This window comes from Rhinoraja longicauda, chromosome 33 (assembly GCF_053455715.1).
Source record: "Rhinoraja longicauda isolate Sanriku21f chromosome 33, sRhiLon1.1, whole genome shotgun sequence".
NCBI classification, from domain to species: Eukaryota; Metazoa; Chordata; class Chondrichthyes; order Rajiformes; family Arhynchobatidae; genus Rhinoraja; species Rhinoraja longicauda.
This window is the reverse complement of record NC_135985.1, coordinates 12,322,537-12,347,621: the sequence shown is the minus strand read 5'-3', so window position 1 is coordinate 12,347,621 and position 25,085 is coordinate 12,322,537. Positions and strand designations below refer to the sequence as shown.

The following is a 25,085-nucleotide window of genomic DNA, read 5'->3' as shown; positions in this document are numbered from 1 at the left end:
CAAGCACAGAATTAATAAACAATGCTCAAGTAAATTAGCAGTCGCAATAAATACCCGCTTCACCCTTCCCACTTAATCCATGCACTATAATTAACAAGTATACTTTCCTTTGTTGGTCTTACTATATTTATTATCATGATTTTTTAAATTGCCAACTTGATGTGGGGCATAATTCCAGCTTGTGATTAAAAGGAACATCTTATGGTGAATCTACCCTCAAGCTTGCAATCCTACAACAGTACAAACTTTTTTATTTATTCCTCAGCTGCTTTGGCTCGCTGTTTGTTTATACCTCATTAAGAAAGCTCTCAGTGGCGCACCAGTAGAGTTGGTGCCTTACAGCGCCAGAGACCCGGGTTCGATCCTGACTACGGGGGCTTATCTGTACGGAGTTGGCGCATTCACCCCGTGCTTTTATGTTTGATGTTTGATGTTTGATGCTTTTATTGTTGGACTGTGTTTTTGGGGGTTTTGGGGTGTGTGATTTGAATGCCTATTTAATGCTTCTATTGTTGGACTGTGTTTTGGGGGGTTTTTGGGGTTGGGTAATTTGGGTGCCTGTTTAGTGCTTTTATTGTTGGACTGTGGGTGATTGAATTAACATTTTGTTCAAGATGGCCGCGCCGTTGTGTTTGGCTGCCTGCCACTGTATGTTTCTTTTTTTTTCCTAGTCAGATGTGCAGCACTTTGGTCAACGTGGGTTGTTTTTAAATGTGCTATACAAATAAATTGACTTGACTTGACTTGACTTGTGACAACGTGGGTTTTCTCCGAGATCTCTGGTTTCCTCCCATACTCCAAAGACATACGCGTTTGTAGGTTAATTGACGGTATAATTGTAAATTGTCCCTAGCATTTGTGGGATAGTGCAAATGGAGGGGATCGCTGGGCGGCACGGACTCGGTGGACCAAAGGGCCTGTTTCTGCACACTATCTCTAAATTTTTTTAAAAGTCCTTGTTGCTTTTATCATACGTTATAATATATTTCTTCTACTTTACATTCAAATTTGGAAACACACTAATTTCCTTGTCAGGCATGCATTTAAATTACATCTTAAAATATAATATAATTTGCTACATCATTATAATATCATCGATACTGCATCAAGAATAAACCAATATGCCAGCCACATTAATTATTTGCATGGTATTGTTATGATATGATATTTTATTTTCTGTGCACGAAGGAAGCCAAACTCATCCAGTTAATCACTTGTTAATGGATCACCCTTCTCTTGAACTAGTCTGCAAGCTGGCTGCTGCTTAAATTGAGGCCTAAAGGAAACAGTATTCCAATTCCATTAGTGCTGCAGGATTTTTGAACTATTTAATTTGGCTCTATATGTGAAGTTCCTTTCCACCGAAAAACATCTTTTCATACTTGCACATAATACTGCATCAAATCCTTTTAGCCAAAGTCAGCAGGTGAGCCAAAACGGTCGAGGTGGCTCACTGTTCATGGACAATTTGTGGTCAGCTACTTGCTCGCAACTAACATAGTGGTGGGAGAACTTCAACCTGTCCCAACGTTGTTCAACCACCCAAGTAACAGAATAAGTAGGAACATATTCACAAAATGCTGGAGTAACTCAGCAGGTCAGGCAGCATCTCAGGAGAGAAGGAATGGGCGACGTTTCGGGTCGAGATCTTTCTTCAGACTGAAGAAGGGTCTCGACCCGAAACGTCGCCCATTCCTTCTCTCCTGAGATGCTGCCTGACCTGCTGAGTTACTCCAGCATTTTGTGAATAAATATCTTCGATTTGTACCAGCATCTGCAGTTATTTTCTTACAATAAGTAGGAACATGAGGGCCAATTTTTTTTATTTATACAGGTCACAGTTCAATTAAACATAACTAAAAGGTGCTTGAAATAATCAATTTTCAGTACACTATGAACTGAGTATTAATATGGAAACCAACAGGAATAGGCCCTTTGGTCCACAATGTCTATGTCGAACACAATGCCAAGTTAAACCAATGCCCTCTGCCTGCATGTGATCCATATCTCTCCATCCCATGCATATCTCTGTGCATATCTAAAAGCCTCTTCAACGCCTCTATCGTAACTGCTTCCACCACCACCTCTGGCAGCATGTTCCAGGCACCCAAGTACACTCTGTGTAAAAAGAATTTGCCCAGCACATTTCCTTTAAACTTTCTCACTCTGACCTCAGAGCCAAGCCCTCTAGTCTTTGACATTTCCACCCTGGGGGGCAAGGTTCTGACTGTCTACTCTATGTGTGCCTCTCAATTCTATATACTTCTACTGGGTCTAAACAAAGCCAAGGTTCGTCATTGTATGATTGAAGAGTGTGTCTGTAAAAGATGTGTTCCATAAAAGGATTTGCAGCAGTATCTATGTTAAGAACTGGAATTCAAGTTTTCTGTTGTGATATGGCATTAAATTATATGCAGAACCTAAGAGTCTGAACCTGTGGAGCGGAGAAATCGAGGGGCCTGGAATCCATGGAGCAGTTCCATTATATGAGGAAGAACTTTTTCAGTCAGAGAGTGGTGAAGGTGTGGAATTCTCTGCCTCAGAAGGCAGTGGAGGCCAGTTCGTTGGATGCTTTCAAGAGAGAGCTGGATAGAGCTCTTAAGGATAGCGGAGTGAGGGGGTATGGGGAGAAGGCAGGAACGGGGTACTGATTGAGAGTGATCAGCCATGATCGCATTGAATGGCAGTGCTGGCTCGAAGGGCTGAATGGCCTACTCCTGCACCTATTGTCTATTGTCTATATTAGTCAGTTGAAAGTGGGCAGAATGCCATAGTTTAGTCTCAGACCTTCAATGCCAAGCCAGCTGCTCGCAGAGAAAGAATGTATCCAATGCAACAATTAATGTTTTGATTACTATTTGCATTGATAATATTGCTAAATTCTGATGCAGATTTAATATTGGCTTGCAGATGAAGCTATTTCAATACATTGACTATTAAACATACATTATCAACAATCTTAAAAGAAGTACCATAAAATCCTTGCCTTGGTTCCTTTGCAATCTGCTGTACGAACAAGAACTCTCCTTACCCATGTTGTGCTTTTGCTGTTGTGGTCAATGAAGAACGGTCTACCATTGTTTACAGAGCGTATCTCCCACCCAGGAGGGAGAGAGCTCGACTCGTATTTACGTTGATGGTTTGGGGAATTTTCTGGAGAATTCGGAGGGGGTGTTGACTGAGGAACATAGACTGTGGGGTTCCGACTGGGATTAGGCTGCACTGCCTCTCTGGTGGTCTGCACGGAAAATAGACAAGAATAGGTATTTTCTATTGATTCAAAAGGTGACAAGTAGAGACACGAAGCAAATTATTTCAGCAGAATAAGAGCAAAACGGAAGAAAGGCAGTTATGGTTGTAAGTTTGGACTATTTTATAGCCAATTCCTGAACAAAATAGATAGTTGCAAGAATCAATTTCTATCATTTGTATCATTGATCCTGTGGAGGTCCAAATCAAAAAGTGCTTTTGCTGCTGTCAATCTCCATCCTAGATTGGATGTAGATAATAGACAAGATTAGTTAGAGGGACATGCATGTATGAGCATGCCAAAGGAGTCTCTCTAAGAAGAGGTAACGTAAGGTTAGCAAAACAGTATTTGTACAATCCCAGAACCACAAAAAGAGGATTTGTGACAAAAGAAAACAATTTGTTCTGTTTAAGCAACAATCCATTGAGCACGGAGAGTTGTGAAACTAATAAAGATGAAGGAAAGCTGAAGTGCAAGATAAAACAAATATTCAATCCCTTCATGTTGTTTGCCATTTGGTATACCAGCAATCCAAGCAATGACATTAAAACAACAGTAGATAAAATATCTATTGGAACCAGACTGTTGAGATATTTTACCATGGATGCTTTATTACATAGTATAATTGTACAAATGTAACTCATCAAAATACACCAGTTGCAACCTAACAGTAACATACCAAAACATTTTATGTGAGTTAAGCAGAACGTAGTTTTAGTCATTATTCCGACCATTTCTTAACAGCAGCGGCTGCTAATGGAATCGCTGGAAGGTCACTCGTTCAAATTGCACCCTGCACCTTTTGAGTTTGAATTCAATTAATTTATATATTTGTGAATTTTCACGAGAAAAATAAGCCAAGATTGTCATAAGAACTAGCATTCTTTAACTAAAGATATTTGAGGATTGGAATTTGCCTCCTTTCACTCTGGCTGGCATGTAACTGCTACACCAGTGGTTCATTCTGCGCAGTGGTCTCACACTGTGCTTGTAAATACTCAAATAACCCACAGCAGAAATACAAATGATCTCCATGCTATTATTCATATAAATTATAAATGGGAAGCATGGCCTTGTCAACATCATCCAAATCCTAAAAATATATCATTTTAAAAACTTCATGGATTTAACTGTGGCCGAGAAAATCATGCAAATTATAATGAAAGTGCAATTTTAGTATTTTTGACAATGTGAATAAGATACCTATATTGGTATGAGATGCTGCCTGACCCGATGATACTCCAGCACTTTGTGTCTTCTTTTGTAAATTTGCATCTGCAGTTCCTCGTTTCTATTTTTCCATATATTTTGCTTATTCTGTTCATAAAAAGTATAATGCCACATCATTTATGGACAATCAGAATTCTTTGTGCTGGTTGTGAGTAACTAGGGGGAATCCCCTCAATGTACAGTCAAGGTTCAAATAACAATTGATACGAGAACTTTCTAAAAATTGTAAGTTGACAATAAATTGGATAGTTTCTAACACTTAGGAGATAACAAGATTGCTCCAGGTTCAATGCGTGTGTTGGATTCTCATACGATTTAATTATAGACAGAACTTGCCTGCATAACGGGTTTTGTCCAACTGGTGGTCCGGTTATTGTGATTGACGTAGTAAGTTCTTCCTTTGTCATCCTTCTTTTCTTCCCAACCAGGTGGTAACCCCATAGAAGTGGGTACAATCTACCAGGAACAGCAGATAAAACAATTGGTTAATGAAGACTGCCAACTCGAAATCACCGCCGGAGAAAGGATTTTTTTTCGTAAAATTAACCACGTAAAGAAAATCTTGACACTTTGATTTGAGCACATTCTTTAAACAAAATAGCGTCTTAAAATAGTTTTGCTTTAAAAAAAATTCGACATGGTTTCCTAACAGCCATGATACATTTACACAAGGAAGGGGCGTAGGAGAGGGTGGAGCTGACCTATTTGACTCAATGGTTCAATGGAACTTTATTGTCCCATGCGCCCAGATACAATGACGTTCTTTGTTTTCCATACAATGCAGTAAAATCTTACTAAACACATGCACAATCATACATAAGATCAACCCTACATCACTGGATCACAAGTTAAGGTTCATGCATAAAACTATTGACTGAGAAAACGAAACTCCTCAAAGTGGGCTTGGTCCAGCTCTACTTCATGTAACCAATGATGACAAACATTTTGTTCCTGCCTGTAATTCTGGTTAGATTGAACACACAAGTTTAAAATTAGAACAAGGCCGCAGAAATGTAATGAGATGCTTCTTCACAGAGTGGACAGAGGATACTCAAGTCTACGACCAATTATTATCTTTGACTCTTTCTAAAGCTATAATTTGTGGGTATAGTAAGTGGTTTCCAGTACAGTTTTATCCATTGGTCATCTAAAAGTTCCCTATTAAAGAAAATATATACTTTTAACTTCTTGCAAGCTTTGATGCATTTTCCTTTCACTTTCATAGTCCTTGGATTGACACGTTCCAAATCCGTGCCAACATTTTCAGCAACTCTCACAACCAGTTTTCAAAGTCATAAATGGCATCTAATGTGGCAGTGGCTGTGGTACATTAATTCCTCTCGTCTTTCTCAACACAGTTGCACCCATTGATAAGGTGACCACATGAACCACCCCCTCAAACCTCTCGACACTGAGAACCGCCAGCAGCCTGTCCCCCAAGGAAAACAGGAGACACAAGGAAGTGCAGGCGCTGGTCTACAAAAAAAGACTTTGAGTGTTGGGGAGAAACTCAGCGGGTCAGGCAGAGAGCTTGCTGGAGAGTGACAGGTAAGTGACTTTTCAGGTCTGTTCACTTCTTCAGACTGATTGTGGTAAGGGAAGTGGGGGGGATTGGGGCAGGTGGGAGGTAAAAAGCTGGGAGAGGTGAGGCCAGGTCAAGGCCTAGCAAGTGATAGGCGGATACAGGTGTGGAGGGGGTTTGATAGGCAGATGGTGGACAAAGGCCAGAGATGAAAATGTCCCATTCCTCAAGGCTGACCTCTGACCATACTTTTAATCACAAGCACAATTCCATTTTGTGGTTCAATATTAAGCTTTTGTTTGAAAACATCCTCATGCTGCACCCTCGGCCATTTTGTTATATTACAGGTAAGAACCAATTGATATTGTTTCTCCCCTACATGTTGCTTTAAAGCTATAGTTGAAACACTTACAACAGGCAGCACTGGCTGTTCTTCCAGAGTAGTCTGTGAACTCCCACGTCTACTGGAATGACTCTTAAAAAAGTAGAACAGACATATTACAATATATGTTTAATCAATGTCCAATCAACTACACTGAGTATAAAACTTAGTACAATGGAATCTTGGAACGACCAAAATATAAGTATCGATGACATTATTACTTGAATGAACAAATTAAGTTTCAAAGAGATCAGCATTTAGCCCTATCGATGGCACTAAATTATAGTGGCATAGTTAATGCATAATCTAATATGGAAAGTCAATAAGGCGCATTGTATATATAAACCAGAGTTTAAATATTTTATGTTAGAAAATGAACAAAACAAATATTAAGATCCATTTGGCTAATGGCTATTTAAACATTCATCTGACAAATGGATCGGAAACATTCATTTAATTCGACTAAGTCACCCTACTTTACAGGATGGAAGGCGAACTTTAGAATTTCCAGAAAGCTGAGACAAACATCTCCCTGGGATTAAACCGCGACAAAACGTCAAACTTACTGAGCTGGAGCTGCGCCGATCTGAACACCCAGTAGCCTGAAATCGCCGATTAAGTTCTTCTGCAAGTTGATTTTGCAAGTCAAAGCTCTCATTTTGTCCGGTAGGCGTATGGGGAGGTGGTGGTGACTGCGGATTAGAGCTGACAAATTGAGTTTCATCTTCGGCGATCAGTTCCCAGCCCTGCAAGAAGATTCTTGTTGTAACAAAAAAACAAAACGCTAGAGGAACTCAGCGGGTCAGGCAGCCTCTGTGGAGGGAGATGGACAGACAAGGTTTCGGGGGGGGGGGCTTAATTCTTCAAGTCAATTTAGAAAGGGAGGAGAAAGCTGACAAAGGGGCTAAACCTGGTAAATGATAGGTGGATACAAGTGAGGGGATTGGGCATGATTGGCTGACGGGTGGATTAACTGACAGAGGTTGGAGGTGAAAAGTAGACAAAAGGGTGTCAGATAAGGAAAGAAGATGAATTGGGAGGCGTGAGGACCGATGTAACACCTGTCCCTGCACCTCCTCTGTCACTTCCATCCAGGGACTGCAACTCCCCTTCCAGGTGAGACAGAGGGTCACCTACACCTCTTCCAATCTCATCTATTGCTAGTCCAAAAGATGGAAGGAAGGATATAGGTGGAATGGGACAGGTAGAAGGGGAAAGACCGGGAATAAAGAGAAATGGGTGGCTCAAGGACAGGAGGGGTGTGGGATGAGTATACGCAGGAGGGGAAAGGAGCAGGGTGACCAAGGTTGTGGGAGATGGTGGGAAAGACATGTGGGCACTGGGGGTGGACGTGGTGTAATGGGTGGGAGTGAGGGAAAAAGAGGGGTAGATAGGGGTGATTATCATTTGAAGTTTGAGAATGAAATGTTCAAAGTATTGGAGTATAAGCTACCCAAGCAGAACACGAGGTGTTGCTCTTCCAGCGTGCATGTGGTGTCACTCTGGCAGTGAAAGAGGCCATGTTCAGGAAGGTCAGTATGGGAATGGGAAGGGGAAATAAAATGGTTCGCAACCGGGAGCTCCAACTAAGACTATGCTTGGTCTCACAGATGTAGAGGAGTCCACATCAGGTGCCACAAATGCAATAAACGAAGTTGGAAGAGGTGTGAGTAAACTTCGGTCCCACCTGGAAGAGCTGTTGGCAGCCGTGCATGGAAGTAAGAGAGGAGGTGCAGGGACAAGTGTTACATCTCCTGTGGTTACAGAGGAAAGTGCTGAGGTCGGGGGTGGTTGGATGAGAAAGTATGAGCGGCCCAAGGAGTTCCGGAGACCGTGACCCCTGGTGAAAGCAGAAAGGGATGGGCCATGAAGGTGTGGCTGGCGGAAATGTCGGAGAATGACGTAACACTATGTTTTGTTTGAATGGTCAAAAATGGCAAGTTACTTTAGCACAGGGTAATGTACAGTTGGAATAGTTGGCAATATCGCTGTGTGATAAAACAATGCACCGTTTGGAAATTGAATTAGATTGTGGTTTATATTTGTACATGCGTCAATAAAATATAGTACATCTTCTCAAGTTGTGTAGGAAAATAACTGCAGATGCTGGTACAAATCGAAGGTATCACAAAATGCTGGAGTAACTCAGCAGGTCAGGCAGCATCTAGGAGAGAGGGAGTGGGTGACGTTTCGGGTCGAGACCCTTCTTCAGACTGAAGAAGGGTCTCGACCCGAAACGTCACCCATTCCCTCTCTCCTAGATGCTGCCTGACCTGCTGAGTTACTCCAGTACATCTTCTCAAGTTCTTTTCAGATATATGGACAGACTTTACCTTTGAAGTAGCTTAAAGCGTGCAACTTACATCTGGAGAATCTCTATTTTCAGCAGTTTCTGTTTCTTCTGAGATCTGCCTGCGTGTACTGTAGATACGTTGAGCCTCCAGCTGGATGTTATTTTGACAATGATTCATATCAGATGCACTATCCCTGTCGGGAATATGATCAATTATGTCGGGAAAAGGTTGTAATTGTATTTTCTTGCCACAAACATTATCTGTTTTCATTCCAAATCTTTCACAAATTTATCTTTTAATCATTTGTCTGTGTATAACACTTGAAACATTACTTTTTAAACCAGAAGCGCTAATATTTGTTCAATCATTTGAACAGAGGAAAATATCTTCACGTTTAATTTTAAAACCAGGCCCACATGCCGTTTAATTCGCTGTTCTTCAAAAATCAGAGTGCCAAAAAAAAAAGAACACAAAATGCAGGAGTAACTCAGCGGGTCAGGCAGCATCTCTAGAAAACATGGATAGGTGACGGTTCATAGAAACATAGAAAATAGGTGCAGGAGGAGGCCATTCGGCCCTTCGAGCCTGCACCGCCATTCAATATGATCATGGCTGATCATCCAGCTCAGTAACCTGTACCTGCCTTCTCTCCATACCCCCTGATCCCTTTAGCCACAAGGGCCACATCTAACTTCCTCTTAAATATAGCCAATGAACTGGCCTCAACTACCTTCTGTGGCAGAGAATTCCACAGACTCACCACTCTCTGTGTGAAGAAATGTTTTCTCATCTCGGTCCTAAAAGACTTCCCCCTTATCCTTAAGCTGTGACCCCTGGTTCTGGACTTCCCCAACATCGGGAACAATCTTCCCTCATCTAGCCTCTCCAACCCCTTAAGAATTTTATATGTTTCAATAAGATCCCCCCTCAGTCTTCTAAATTCCAGCGGGTCGGGTCGGGTCGGGATCCTTCTTCAGACTTGAACCCTAAACGTTACCAAACCATGTTCTCCAGATATGCTGCCTAACCCGCTAAGTTACTCCAGCAAATTGTGTCCTTTTGCGTAAACCAGCATTTGCAGTTCTTTGCTTCTATCACTGAATGGCATATTTCTTAATGCAAACCATACATTGCTCATATCACCTGGCCAGTGATACAATTTTTTGTGTGCAGATTTTGTCTCATCGCTGTGATCTTCCATCCTTCCTTTTACAATCTCTAAGCATTTGAATACTACAGATACCCTGTAGAAAGTAGTGCAATTCTACAGTGCACTACTGCAGAATGATACAATTCCAATGGTTAGAACTGGTTTACATCATGGTTGGTTGCATCACGGCCTGGTACAGCAATTCCAATGCACAGGAATGCAAGACGCTGCAAAGAGCAGTGGACAGCCCATCCATTGCAGGCACAACCCTGCCCACCACTGAAAGCATCCAAATGAGACGCTGCCTCAAAGAGGCATCTGTCAAGGATCTCCACCATCCAGGCCAAGCCCTCTTCTTGCTGCTACTATCGGGCAGGTGGCACCGAAGTCAGGAATCCCACACCACTAGAATCACCTACACAATCGCAATCCTACCTCAGCAGTGGAATGCAACAGATCACCTATTGCACTACCATGGACTTGTTTCCTAGTGGCGTATTTTTCCACTAATATATATACTTTTTAAAATCTTTTTCTTTTCACTGTCTTGGGGAATTTGTGTAATGTATGTGGAATTTGTTTTTGCGCTTGTCTGAGTCTATATGTACCTGTGATGCTGCAGCTAGCGAGCTCTTCTCTGTACCTCACCACACTTGTGCACATGACAATAAACACAACGTCAGCACCATTAGAAGAGACCAAACACAAATTAAATCCAAGCGGGAAATCAGTTCTATGAAGGCTGTGATATTCAAGTCTCAGACATGTCTCCTTTGCTTAAAGAACAGAAAATCTCTTTAACTGTAGCAACGACGTTTTATAACAATTATATGGGCAGAGTGGAGCAATGGAATTAATTGTGGATCAAAGTGGGAGCAACTGCATTGAGTAAATGATATGTTACTGCAGATCAAATGTATGTGTTTCTATCAGGTCGGCATTGTTGAGAGGCAAGGTGGCGCAGCGGTAGAGTTGCTGCCTTACAGCAAATGCAGCGCCGGAGACTCAGGTTCGATCCTGACTACAGGCGCCTTTTATACGGAGTTTGTACGTTCTCCCCGTGACCTGCGTGGGTTTTCTCCGAGATCTTCGGTTTCCTCCCACACTCCAAAGACGTGCAGGTATGTAGGTTAATTGACTGGGTAAATGTAAAAATTGTCCCTAGTGTGTGTAGGATAGTGTTAATTTGCGGGGATCGCTGGGCGGCGCGGACTCAGTGGGCCGAAGGGCCTGTTTCCGCGCTGTATCTCTAAATCTAAATCCAAGAAAAAGTTAGATGCATATTGAAAATATTAGTCTCTCTCAATATATTGGTTTAATATGAAAACACAAAATAAATCTCCAGAGGAGTGGGAAGATAGATCATTCATATTTTCCTTGCAACAAAGGCCACACAGGCTAATGAGTCAGTGCTGGGTCTCAGAGCAATCTCTGTCCCCTTCCCCAACCACTTCCCCGCAATGCTGTCAGCCTCACTTGCCCATTGTCTACTCCTAATTCTCCGACTGCCCACCCGTACGAGTGGCATTATAAAGCAGCCAATAAATCAGTCAACTAGTCTTTGCCACATGGGAAGAAACTGGAGCACCTGGAGGAAATTCACACAGTCACAGGGAAAATGTACTAATTACACCAACACATCACTGGAGGTCAGGATTGAACCCAGTTCTGATCTTTTGAATGGATGACATGAAATTTGGCATTGTGAAAAAGGAACTTAAAGGTGAATCCTTAGATGTTGATAACAGTATTAAGTAAATAAATAGTAAGTTTATGCCAATGGAGATATATGTGTCTTTAGAGTATGAAAACAGGCTATTCAACACACCAGGTCCTCAATGACTAGTGGGCGCCCATCCATATTAATCCCATCTTTCACCACTTGGCCAGTAGCCTTTGCTTGCTGCCAAGTTGCATGTCTGTAACCAACTGTAGCATGAGCCAGTTTTCCTCAGTACATTTAGTGCCAGTTGTTTCATTTCCATACCACTGCGACCATCTGTACAGGTTGTATTTTAGAGGTGATTCACTCCTTGCAAATGAAAGCTGCAATACCGAAGAGCGACATAGATTGATTATTTATCAGGTCATTTTGAGACCGTTTTTCTTTTCTATATTCTATCCTTTATACTTACCTCATTTTAAACATGAACAAATAATTGAGACTTACTGAGAACTCGGTCGAATCCATTGGGTTGTTCTAGTTTCGTGATTGACGAAGTAAGTTCTCCCCAGATTATCCTGCTTCTCTTCCCAGCCACTAGGCAACACTGGAGGTGGTTGATTGTGAACAGTCATGTCCTGTTGGTCCAGAATTTCCCAGCCTGGCTAAAGAAGCAGCAACATTTAAGCATAAGAAAAACTCCCCGGAAACCAGATTTCTACATTGTTTTGGTTTCAAAACCCCAAGAATTTGCGCTACTCAATTGAAGGTTTTAGAAATTTGCAAAATCATTTTGGATAAATCATTAACGTTTTGAAAGATCAATAAAAAAATGAAATCTATTTTAGGATTTATAATGAATTGTATCTTAGACCCTCAAAGCTAGATTGAAGACCAACTTGCCTTCTCATTTACACAAAGTAGCTTCAAGCCAAAATACATGAATCTCCAATATAATTTGTTTTTTTGTGTAGTTTCATTGTGCTGGCTTTTGTCTGTTACTGTGTGACAGTCCAGCAAGATTAACTTCTCCAATATGGGCTGTGCAATTACAGTATAACACCAGAAAAGAGAAGTCATATAACATGGAGACGGATTCTTCATGCCACCAAATCATTTTAGTTCTCAGCTTTTATTTTTTTTAATGTTATTTTTTTAGAGATACAGCGCAGAAACAGGCCCTTCGGCCCACTGGGTCCATGCCGCCCAGCGATCCCCGCACACTAACACTATCCTACACCCACTAGGGACAATTTTTACATTTGCCCAGCCAATTAACCTACATACCTGTATGTCTTTGGAGTGCAAGTATGTAAACAGCAATAAATGCTTATTCATATGTAAAGAAGCAGCATTCACTGATAAAACATAAGCACTCCTTTATAACCATGTATTGGTTTTTATCAAAATCACTGCCAAAAAAGAATCTATCCAACAACCAGAAACATTAAACAATAGACAATTCATTACACTTACCTCCAAATCATCATTTTGCTCTGTAGCATCTTCCTCAGACGCATTGCTTTTAGGCAAATAGGTCATCTTCAATCGAAGATGACCTTTAACCCTGGATTTATGACTGTGGAGAACACAAGTGCCAATTGAATGTAATGCAAGATGATAAGAACCTTTATTTCTCCACCAACCCCCAGTCTATTGATCAATTAAACGTTTGGAAATAAAAGTATACATGGTCGCAAATTATAATACTGACGGTCCTGTTGCACAGTTGTAGAAAATCTTGGAGGTGAGCATTATAAATGTGTTGGAACAGACAGGAGGAAGAAACACAAGAAAAATTTCATGTCAACTGTTAACTGTAATCCATGTGATTGTTTTGCATTGGAACTAAGCCCTCTTTAGCTGAAGGGGAAGTGCAGGCATATGAAAGCTGTTGATTTCTAGTTTAGGTCTTTCTCACAAAGATCAGACACTTTTGATGCCCTCCCTGCCCAGTGTATGCAAGCTGCGATTAACATACATGTCTTGGTTCCCACTTTTTATTTAGTTCAGTTTAGTTTAGAGATACAGCGCGGAAACAGGCCCTTCGACCCACCGAGTCCGCGCTGACCAGCGATCCATGCACATCAACACTACCCTACACACACTAGGGACATTTTTACATTTACCAAGCCAATTAACCTACAAAACTGTACGCCTTTGGAGTGTGCGAGGAATCCAAAGATCTCGGAGAAAACCCACGCAGGTCTCGGGGAGAATGTCCAATCTCCGTACAGACAAGCACCTGTAGTCAGGATCATACCCTGGTCCTGATGCTGTAAGGCTGTACCTCTACTGCTGCGCCACCGTGCCACAGCAAATTACAGCACATTATACAGCATTATTGACTGGATGTACATTTTAATATAAGCTAAAGCTCGATAGCGATTTCACTCGCATAGGAAAACAACAGCAGCAGCTAATCATTATCATCCATGCGTTTCCAGTATTCGATGTAATAATGATCCATCTTCTACCCAGTCCACATGGGCTCTTTATTCTATATCCCTTAAAGGTTTTGATTAACTAATATCTTCAACCCTATGATTTTAAAATTAAAAACTGACTTAACATAAAGTGCCCCTTGACGTAGAGTTCCAAACTTGTATAAATATACGCGTTTCCAAACTTCACTCATGAAAACCTTGGTTCTATTTTTAGATTACACCTCTTGAACCGATGTTGCCTAATCCATGGAAATAGTAATTCATTCTAGTGGTTCACTATACTTCGAATAACTTTTGTCAAATGTCTCCTTCACTTTTAATTTGAGGTAATACTCATTTAGTTTGAGCAACATCTCCCAAGGATGCATGTCTGGAACAGATCACCATGTTCCAGGTGTGCTCCAACCGAGCCCTGGCATTGGTGGAAGATACAAGAACGTCCATCGTCTTGTATTGCAGTTATTTAAAAAGCAATATTCCACGAGTCCTTCCATGATATTGGTGATTTTAATGACCTAGGGTCATGGGCCCCTCATTCTCTTGCAACCTCCATATTTCTAACTTGGCAAGTGTTAGAAACTCTGATCTATTCTTTCTAGATCAGAATGATTTAATATTTCCCGACACTCATTTTCCATTAATTTGTCAATTCAATTTACCCACTAGTTTCTCTGTAACTCAGTCTTTCCAGGTACATAAGCTCCTTGTAGAATAATCTATTCAGTTTCAGTGCTCCACTCTTTCCACCATTTATCTTAGTGTCAAACTTGGATGCATGGCTTCCTATCCAGTCATCCAAATCATCCAAAAGGGGCGTGGCTGTGTTCTGCAGCTGCGGCTCACCGGCAGTCTCTCCGTTTTTTTTGTTGTGTTTTTTAGTCAATGTTGATGTTAAATGTACGTTTTGTTTTATTTTTAATTCTGTGTATGTAGGGGGGTGGTGGGGGGGTTGGGGGAAACCTTTTTTTAAATCTCCTCCTCAACGGAGATGCGACCTTTACCGTGTCGTATCTCCGTTCGCGCTACGGCCTAACATCGTGGAGTCGGCGGCCTCCAGCTGGGATCGACCTCGAAGACTCCGGTCGCAGGGCCTGGACTTACCATCTCGGAGGCTTCGGCCGTTGGGCCCTGCAGACCGCAACATCGGGAGTTCGCAGGTCCCTGGCTGGCGACCGGCTTTTGGGAGCTCCAGCCGTAGCAGCTTCGACCGCCCCGAAGCACGAGGCACGATCAACCCGCCCGCAGGCCCTTCATCACCCTGCGTGGCTCGGCCGCAGCACTTTACATCGCCCGGTGGGGGCTCAGGACTCTCATCGCCCTGCGTGGCTCGGCCGCGGCATTTTCCATCGCCCGGTGGGGGCTCAGAACTTTCATCGGCCTGCTCGGCTCGGCCCTGGGACTTTCCATCGCCCGGTGGGGGCTTCAAGGGGTTGGGAGCCTCGATCGCCTCGTGGCGCCACGGGAGAAGAACGAGGAGGAGATAAGACTTTGCCTTCCATCACAGTGAGGGTATGCCTAGAGCAATCACTGTGATGGCTGTTTTGTGTAAAAAATTGTATCTGTGTGTCTTGTGTTCTTTAATGTCTACTGCCGGACCCTGACGTGAGAGGACGCTGGCGTTGATTATTCGCCGCTTTTCCGTCAGGATAGTTTGTCTGTTTGTCTGTTTGTTTCTATGTTAATTGTATTTGTAAAGCGCTTTGTGCATGTGTTAAGGCGCTATATAAAATAAATATATTATTATTATTATTATTAATGAGTACATTAATAGTCGAGGCCCCAACTCCTATCTCTATGGGATGTCAGGAGATACATCATATCAGTTGGAGAACTCAACATTATTCCTATTCTCCATCTCCTGCTGCTCAACCAATTTCCCAAACGATTCAAAAATATATCCTGGATTCCATGATTTCAGCTGATGCCGGTTTTAATCCTTTGAGGAACTCCACAGATGGCCTTTTGAAAGCTCAAACAAATAACATCCATAGGTATTTGGCACAGTTACACAACTTGCTGACAGTTACTATAGTAACTCACCTCATGAAAAATTGCCCTGCTGAGTGAGGTACAAGAGGATGTCTGGCATCTCAAGGGCCACATGTCAGAGGGAAATTAATCTTTCAGGTTGGGAGCAAGCTACCAGAAAAAGTGCCAGATTTCACATTTCTCATTCAAAGTAATTTAATTCTAGTTATCTCACATTACATATTTTTGGCCATAAAAAAACTCCACATTTACAATGTTGAAATGTTCTTTAGACCATGTCTTAGTGCAACAGGACTTCAATTTTTTTTTTTTTAGTATTAGACAGCTTAAAATACTGAAACACATTTTTTCAGTGGACTACGAATAAGGATCATATTTTCCCTTCTATTGATGGATGGCCATTTGATGATTCTTGCACCATTCTGGCTTGACTACATGCTTGTGATAATCAATGGGTTTTCCAGCACTGATCACCTCTCTGCCAGTCTGAAGAAGGGTCTCGACCTGAAAAGTTGCCCATTCCTTCTCTCCCGAGATGCTGCCTGACCTGCTGAGTTACTACAGCATTTTGTGAATAAATACCTTCAATTTGTACCAGCATCTGCAGTTATTTTCTTATATATACCTCTCTGCTAGTGATCCCAGTGAATTAAAACTTCTACATATCAGCCTTTAGAATCAGAGTTTGACACATTTGATGATAGGTAAATCGTGAAACATTGAAAATCAAGCTACCATACTGCTGCTATACTGGCAGATTAGATGTTACTCTTATAATTCACAAAAACATTTTAATACACTTTTAAAATGCAGTTGTGTAATAATTTTATAATGAACCCACGGAGTTTCAGGAATACACCCGAAACAGAATCCAATGAGCCACGTGCTGAAACATCAGAGTAGCTTATTGTTGGAGTTTTATTTGATGTAGATAATCACCACATGAAACTGAGTTTTAGAAATTAAGGGAGGAAATAGTGAAGGACCTGATCATCGTTTTCCAGTCTTTTCTCAGCAATGACATGGTGTCAAATGAAAGCACAACCACAAATCTAGTGCCAAAGTGGAAAAGGGGAAGGTATCCAATAATTACAGACCTGGGGACATTACTCAGAAGAAATGGAGACAGAGTATAAACATTATTTAGAAAGGCATAGGTTAGGGAGATAGTGATCAACATACAAAAACAGATTGGCAAGGACTGTGGGATAACAGAACGAGTGTGAACGGGTGATTAGGTGTGTCTGCTGAACAGCCTGTTTCCATGCTCCATCTTTCAATCAGCTTGAATTTAATCACTTAACTTCATTGACATTTCTTGAAGAGATAACAAGGAGGATAGCTATTTGGACTTAAAATGAATTTTACATGGAATACATGGACTTGAAAAGGAAGTTTTCCATATCACACATAAATCAATCAGATAAATTAAACCCCTTGGTATCATAGAAAGGGCGTGAGCTAGATCTCAAATCGTCTCAATGGCCTATAGCAAAGGGGACTTTGTAATTGGACGGTTGTTTATGTGGGGTTTCAAGAGTTTGGTGTTAGGTGTTTGATTTAAATAGAGGTGGGAATAATAATAATAATAATAATAATAATATATACCTTTACTTGTCCCACACCGGGGAAATTTGCCGTGTTACAGCAGCAAAGTGGATAGCAAGAGACATTCATTATAAATAAAAATAAGATAAGGATAATTGTCATCATTTACTGTGTTTTCTTTTAACTGTTACTGTTAACTGGTCTGTTGACTGGTCTGCTGGGAGTAGCGCTGGTTGTGCAGTCTCACAGCAGCGGGAAGGAAGGACCGATATCTCTCCTTCACACACTTGGGGTGAAGGAGTCTGTCACTGAAGGAGATACTCAGTGCAGTGACAGTGTCCTGCATGGGATGTGAGTCGTTGTCCAGCAGCGATGTTATCTTTGCCATCATCCTCCTTTCTCCCACCGCCTGTACTAAGTCGAGGGGGCAACCCAGGACAGAGCTGGCCTTCCTGATCAGCTTGTTCAATGTGCAGATAACATAATATTGTTGTGCAGTTGATGGCAAGGTAGCCAGACATGGAATGCAGACTGGTTAGAAAAACAGCAAATGGCCTAACGTGCAACAAAATTCATTTGGAGAGTGCAAAGAAAACAGGGGAAGACAATAAATGTTTGGATACCGTGAACGTGTGAGAACAGAGGAACTTTGAAGTGCACCACTATACTTTTTTTAAAGAGGCTTCCGATTCGGTGAATAAGGCAGCATGTGGAAGAGTGATACAGAGAATATCAGAGAAGATGTAACCCTGAACAACATACAGGACTATCAAGGCTGCAGAAAGAACACTGTATGCAATTCTGCACGGCAAAGGGGACACCACCGCAAAAGAAAGAGGGTTGGGAGTTTTAATTCTGATGAAAGATTGGTTAAGCTGAGGCTGTTTGCCTTGGAGCAGAAGCGACTGAAATGTTTTTCATGCAGAGGATAGTGAGAGTTTGGAACTGTTTTCTGAAATGTTGAAGTAGCAAAACAGTTCAGTGAATAAAAAGCAATACATGGACGAACATTTGACATGCCAAAACCTACAAGACAATGGACCAAATGCTGGTAAGTGAATTCAGTTGGCAGAGCACTTTTTCAGTCAGCATGAAGATGATCCAAGTGGGATTCTTCCTGTGCTGTTCAGACCTACAATTCATTTTACCACGTTTTCAGAAACATCCTTACTGTGTAGATAAATATACAACTAAGATGAGAGTGTCAGCTTTTCTACATCTATGTTCATGTCATTATACACTGCTTCCAACAACTTAGAATGCAAGTATGAAAGGAATCTCAGTGCAGCAAGTTTGACCCAGTAGAAATAAACAGAGGCCTTATTTTTAAATTATCCCTTGATCTTGGAACATGAAGACGGCGCCTGTCTGTAGCAACATGTTGCAAGCAGCACAGCAGAAAATAATCAAAATATAAATACCACAACAACATTCACATTAACTCCAAAAGACAAATGTGGCCACAGCCCACAGGACACGTTCACCTGAATCGTTTCAATTACCTTCTGGGATGGAGAATAAAATCCTTGAATGTATATGGTCTGTCTAAGTTTGGATTTTCCGTCTGCAATTAAAAAGTAGCCATTAATTCCAATCCATTAGCTTATAGTTCAATTACATTTTTCCACTAGAGCCTTTAATTATTTTCCTAACAGTTTGATACATATTTTCCTTCAATCAATAGTCATATAATCCAACTTGTAGGCTTCTGCATAATATCTGTCAACAACCTCTCCCATCCCCCAACTCACTTCCCTGCAATGTACAGCTCCTTTCATTTGTAATTATGTTCGGTTCTAATGAAAGGTCACCAATCTGAAGAGGTGATTGTTACTCCCTCCGCAGATGCTACATGACGTGCAGAGTATTTGACAGCACTTTTCTTTGGACATTATTTTTTATCGAAAAGAAAGCAGTAACATGAAAGATACCAAAATGGGCTAAAATACCAAATTGTCCCTGTGGTGCATTAAAACTTACCGGTATATGATGAAGAGGAATATCCACCAGGCCCAGAAAATCATCCCTGGTCTAAGAGAAATCAAGAAAAATCGTGGTGCAGGGTTGGGAATGGGGATGGTGAAGGGGTAAAGAGAAAAAACGAGAAGTTAATCATCATAAAGTCAAGAAATGCACAACTTTTTCAACTTAATTACTTTTGTTAAATTCTTTGAGAAGTAGGCACTGCTAGCACTTGTTGCTGATCCTTGATCGCCCTCAAGATAATTTCAGTGCTTGTGGTGAAATAATTTTCCCAGTGTGGTTGCACAGAGGCTTTCAATACTTTGACCTAGTGATCATGAAGGAGTGACCATGTCCTTTCAAGTGACTTGCTGGGATGACTGACTTTTGTACTATTCATGGCAAAATGGCTTTGGGGAATCAAGGGACACGTTATGAGATGCAAGATGCACAGCCTTTGACCTCCTACTGTAGACACAGGATTTAAGTGGTTGCTCTAGTTTCGATTCTGGTCAGTGATGACACCGAAGATTTTATTGGCTGTGGATTTACCAATAATGATGCCTTTGAAGGTGATTATATTCACTTTTTGGAGACAGAAATTGTCTGCACTTGTGTGGCACAATGATTACTTGCGCTCACTTGAATGGCGGCCAAATCCTACTTCATGCAGGCATGGAACTCCTTCAATATCTGAGGAGCTGCAACTCTGCAGAGGGTTGTCAGTAATTAGCAAACTCCCTCTTCCTGACATGGGGCATGGCTAGATTACGCCATTGCTTTGAAAGACTCCAGCAGCACCTTCCAGAGGCAGGGATGAATTGCGCCATTAACCGGTCAACTTCTTTGGTGCTATCCATGACTCTAGTCTAGTCGAGGATTGTCCTTAAATCCTTCAAGGCTCAGTTCTGCAAGGACATGATTTTTCCATTCAGTTAAATATTACCTTGACATTCGTGACTGTCATCTCCCCTCTGGAATTCAGCTCTTGTATCAATGCTTCCAGAGTTCCACAGCCAACTAGTCCTGACAAAATCCTTACCGAACACCACTAAAGGAGTTCACTGGCAATTTAGATGTGTCACATGACAGCACTGGAGAGGAGGCTGGTGGATTAGTAATTAAATTTGTCCTGCAGTCTGCGAATGGAACCAACCCTGGTTGTACTTCACGCACTGAACTGGCGATGCAAGGCTGGTTTACTTCCCCATCAATGAGACACATCTAGCCATGCTAAAAAACCTCCTGTCACCACTCTGACCCCACCAGGTATTGTGGCAGTTTCAAGAGTCATTTTGTAGTATGTGGAATCCACAAAATGATTATCATTCCAGTCAACATTCAATCACAATTCAACCATATGCACCTCCTCCAGAGATGCTGCCTTTACCCGCTGAGTTACTCCGGCATTTTGTTGCCTTTCTTTGATAAACCAGCATCTGCAGTTCCTTATTATTCCATCTGTATCTTTGTAGTAGGATTGGGCCCTGCGGTCACAACTGTTTTGTTACCACCCACCAACATCAAGGATGCAAGATGGCCACCATGCTGTGTAGCAAATGATGGACTATTGGAAAAGCCAACAGAGTGCCAATGTCTGGCAGCGCAGTGGAGAGGAACATAGATTGTCTGGTCCAATGGTCGGACCTACCAATGTCAAAGAATATATATCTTTTAAAAATAAGCAAAGAACGGGGACTATAAGTAGTTGTCTGTGGTCCAATCTCCAAAAAAATTGTTTCCTTTCTGCATTAATTAGATGGCCCATGTTGTCCTCACTGGATTCTCACTCACTGCATTGCAAATCACTCGCGTGCACTGACTACAGCAGAACAAGTAGTTAACCAGAGAAACCTTCCCTTCATCCTGGTCACATTTCCAATATTCTATCCCCACCTGATCAGAAGTCAACTGGCTCCAGGGTCGTCAGGCCCTCTACAGACCAAACGTGATTTTGGCACTGAACAGATATGGACAGCTCCCCCCATTTTAGGGGGTTTGCTACATATATGTACATTGGAGTGGCACATTAAAACATGGACACCTGTTTACTTGCAGTCCTGTCAATAACCAACAGAGGATGCTAGAGCACTTTGAAAATAAATGTTGTCAAGGGATAATAGAAATAAATAACATAATTGTGCAGGTAAAAACTTGTATAAGCAACAATTTCAATATTTTATTAATCAAATTTAAGCACAAAGAAAAGAACTGAGATTGTGGGAATGGTTCTTCTACAGTGATAGACAATGATATCTTCAAACAAGGTGACTTGATGACAAGTTATCAGTGTGATAAGCCATGGCTAAGAACACATCTACAATTCAGTCCAACATAAAAGTCACATCTTTGCCAACATTTCCTGGCCTTGTGCTTTCTTGTATCTTTGGAAGATTAACAATAGATTTGCCTGTCATCAAGTCTTTTTTTCGGAGCTGTCTGAATATAAACTAATGCTTTCAGTCTGCAGGAGACAAGGGTACCTGGAATAGTTTAGTTTAGTTTATTGTCACGTGGACTGAGGTACAGCGAAAAGCTCTTTGTTGCATGGTATCCAGCCAGTGGAAAGACTACATGATTACAGTCGGGCTGTCCACAATGTACAGATACAAGAGTGTACAGGTACAGTTCAGAAATAGGTCATGTCCATTCAGTTCATGCTAGTGTGGGTGGTCCACTTGGGCCTGTGTCCATTTCACCCTCTCTTATTATCAGCACTGTCCCCACCCACTTCCTGCACCTTCAGAAGGTCACCTGGCTTCCTCTTGCATGCATCAATGTGTTTGCCTTCATTGTGCCTTGTGGTAAGGATGCTCCATGTTCTCACTACTCTCTGGTTGATCTCATTAATCTCAGGATAAAGTGGCTTCCTTGAAATTCCCTGTTTAAGTTACTGGTGAATACCTTCTTTTGATTGTGTCTGGTGTTGCTATTGCTCCGAACGAAAACCCTGAATGACTCTCAGAAGAACGCTTTGTAAATCTTGGAACATTGCATTCTGTCATCTCTCAGTTCTTTACTTTACAAACAGTAAAAGACCCACCTGTTCACCCCTTTTCATGACAGATATGATTCTGCATTTCTGGAATCAACCTTGTAAACATCCTTCCAGCCTTTGTGCTCACTCTATCCTTTTTATTTCTGATATAACAACCAGAACTGCATCTGCTTCTACTTAACATCTATTGCAATCTCATTCATCTTCCAAACCTGCATCTGCTTTCTCAGATGGATAGAAAAGATCCTGTGGAATTATTTCAAAGAAAACCAGAAGATTTATCACCACTGTATTGCCTCATCAAGTCAGGCCAACATTAAACAAAAGTTTAATATAACTTTGAAGATAGACACAAAATGCTGGAGTAACTCAGTGGGGGAGTCCAGAACCAGGGACCATAGTTTAAGAATAAGGGGTAGGCCATTTAGAACGAAGATGAGGAAAAACTTTTTCACTCAGAGAGTTGTAAAGCTGTGGAATTCTCTGCCTCAGAAGGCAGTGGAGGCCAATTCTCTGGATGCTGTCAAGAGAGAGTTAGATACAGCTCTTAATGATAGCGGAGTCAAGGGATATGGGGAGAAGGCAGGAACGGGGTACTGATTGTGCATGATCAGCCATGATCACGGTGAATGGCAGTGCTGGCTCGAAGGGCCGAATGGTCTACGCCTGCACCTATAACCTATTGTCTATTGACAGGCAGCATCTCTGGAGAGAAGGAATGGGAGAAGTTTCAGGTCGAGACCCTTCTTCAGACATAACTTAGCTTCTTCGGTTTTCAATTCAACCACTTGTTAGATTCTGATTTTAATCATTTGTTTTGGTGGAATTTCAGATTCCTTCGCTCGATCCCTATTTTTTTTTCTCCAAAAAACAGTTTTACTCTTATTACCAACAGCAAGCATCAAACTGTGCCAAGATTCTTAATAACACTTAAGAAATTGTGTATGAAAGCTACACGGAGACATTGGTTTTAAATGAAACCATATTGTAATGTACCACTCATACACAACAATCTTCTCAAACATTCTTACATTCCTGGCACAATACAGTGGTGTCATATGGAAGCAAGTCCATATAATAAGCAAACAATTTGGTTCTTGTTTGCCAATATAAACACCTCAAACTTATCAGAATAAAATGACCCTTTCTTGGTACATTTTATTTATTCCAAATTCAATGTGGAGTTCTCACCAATGCAGAACCTAGCAAACTCCCTACACAAACTTAATGTTGAATTAACATGGTCACCAAATCCTCGTTATGAAATATTTTCAACAGATCCTCTTTTGTAGCTTGCCAACTGGAGGAAAGTCCCCCCTCAAAGAAAGGCTATCACCTCAAAATAAAACTGAGGAGAAATTATCAAGGCCAGTGCTTTGATGCGACTGAATGAAAATATTATCTTGCGCATTTGGTTAAGTCAAGTCAAGTCTATTTGTCACATACACATACACGATGTGCAGTGAAATGAAAGTGGCAATGCCTGCGGGTTGTGCACAAAAAGAATTACAATTACAGCATATAAATAAAGTTAATAAAGTTAATATAGAGAAGACAAAATTTAGTCCCTGGAGTTATTCTTATTTATGCAGGATTTTACAATGGTTATTAACCTTTCAGAGACCAAATTCTAAAAACAAAACATGGGTAGTTTCAATGGATGTCCCACAACACATGAATGTTTTAAAAATTAAATTATATATATTAAAAGAGAAAACTTCAAACTTCAGAAAAATTTGAAAATGTGAACAAAGACTGAAGCTGTAAACCTAGTTTGCAACAAAATCATCTCCCATCTTCCCACAGGAACGGTTTGTTTTTGTTTGACAATGGTACATTTTCAAACTAAAAAAAAAATTACAATAGTTTGATATATATAATTAATAAAAGTTGTTGTTACTGGTTTTGTATCACTGGGAGATTACACTCTGTGCAGAACATTGTAACACTGAATGACCTTACACCTGAAATTACATTAATAAATGGTAATTGAATGTTTGTTTAATTATATGATGCAGTTATTCAAATAGTAATAACATTACCAAGTGCTACTAAATGCATTCAGTGTTGATATGTACTTGATGGATGGCAACAATGTGCTGGGTTGAAGGGCATGTTTCTTTTCTGGAGAAATAGTTTCTATAACTATGTGGCTACAAAAAAAGCATTCATGCAAAATACTCTCAGAGCAATTAATAAAGGTGACTCAATGGACAAAATTGAGCAGATTCATTTAAATCAAATAAACTAGATTTTTTTTGTAGAGATTCCCTTTGCTCCTGATCACCAAAAGTCCTTTAGCCCCTCTAAACTCAGTTCACAGTAGCTATTCATCCAAGTCCCCACTCTCTGCACAAACATTCCTTCTCAAGTTCTTGCTTAATATTGGCAGCCTTTAAGAGGAACTATTCTTCCTTTCCAACCTCTTATTCTAGCTGGTCTTCACTCCTTCACTATCGCACAAATACTGGAAGTAGTATTTTCCACTTCTCGTCTCTCCACTCGTGCATTTCTTGATCAATCTTAAAGCGATGAACAACCTTTGCAGCTTCAACTTTCTAGTTAACCAACTTCCTTCTTTATTCAGATGTCTGAAGAAGGGTCTTCACCTGAAATGTCATCTATCCATGTTCTCCAGAGATGCTGCCTG

General features: G+C 41.1%; 1 protein-coding gene across 5 annotated transcripts in view; it reads right to left on the bottom strand.

Annotated features, from left to right (window-relative positions):
* The window catches only part of nedd4a (NEDD4 E3 ubiquitin protein ligase a), a 127,088-nt gene that overhangs the window by 14,300 nt on the left and 87,703 nt on the right, over positions 1 to 25,085 (bottom strand). For 4 of the 5 annotated variants that reach the window (XM_078427441.1, XM_078427444.1, XM_078427440.1 and 1 more), the window contains 9 exons: positions 19,456 to 19,506; positions 18,978 to 19,039; positions 12,968 to 13,070; positions 11,999 to 12,156; positions 8,748 to 8,871; positions 6,951 to 7,130; positions 6,415 to 6,477; positions 4,817 to 4,936; positions 2,987 to 3,238 (listed from right to left, as the gene is read on the bottom strand). In XM_078427441.1, the coding sequence (XP_078283567.1) occupies positions 2,987 to 3,238; positions 4,817 to 4,936; positions 6,415 to 6,477; positions 6,951 to 7,130; positions 8,748 to 8,871; positions 11,999 to 12,156; positions 12,968 to 13,070; positions 18,978 to 19,039; positions 19,456 to 19,506 (1,113 nt within the window). The remainder of the gene's footprint in view (positions 1 to 2,986; positions 3,239 to 4,816; positions 4,937 to 6,414; positions 6,478 to 6,950; positions 7,131 to 8,747; positions 8,872 to 11,998; positions 12,157 to 12,967; positions 13,071 to 18,977; positions 19,040 to 19,455; positions 19,507 to 25,085) is intronic. The other variant, XM_078427442.1, reaches the window with a different exon arrangement.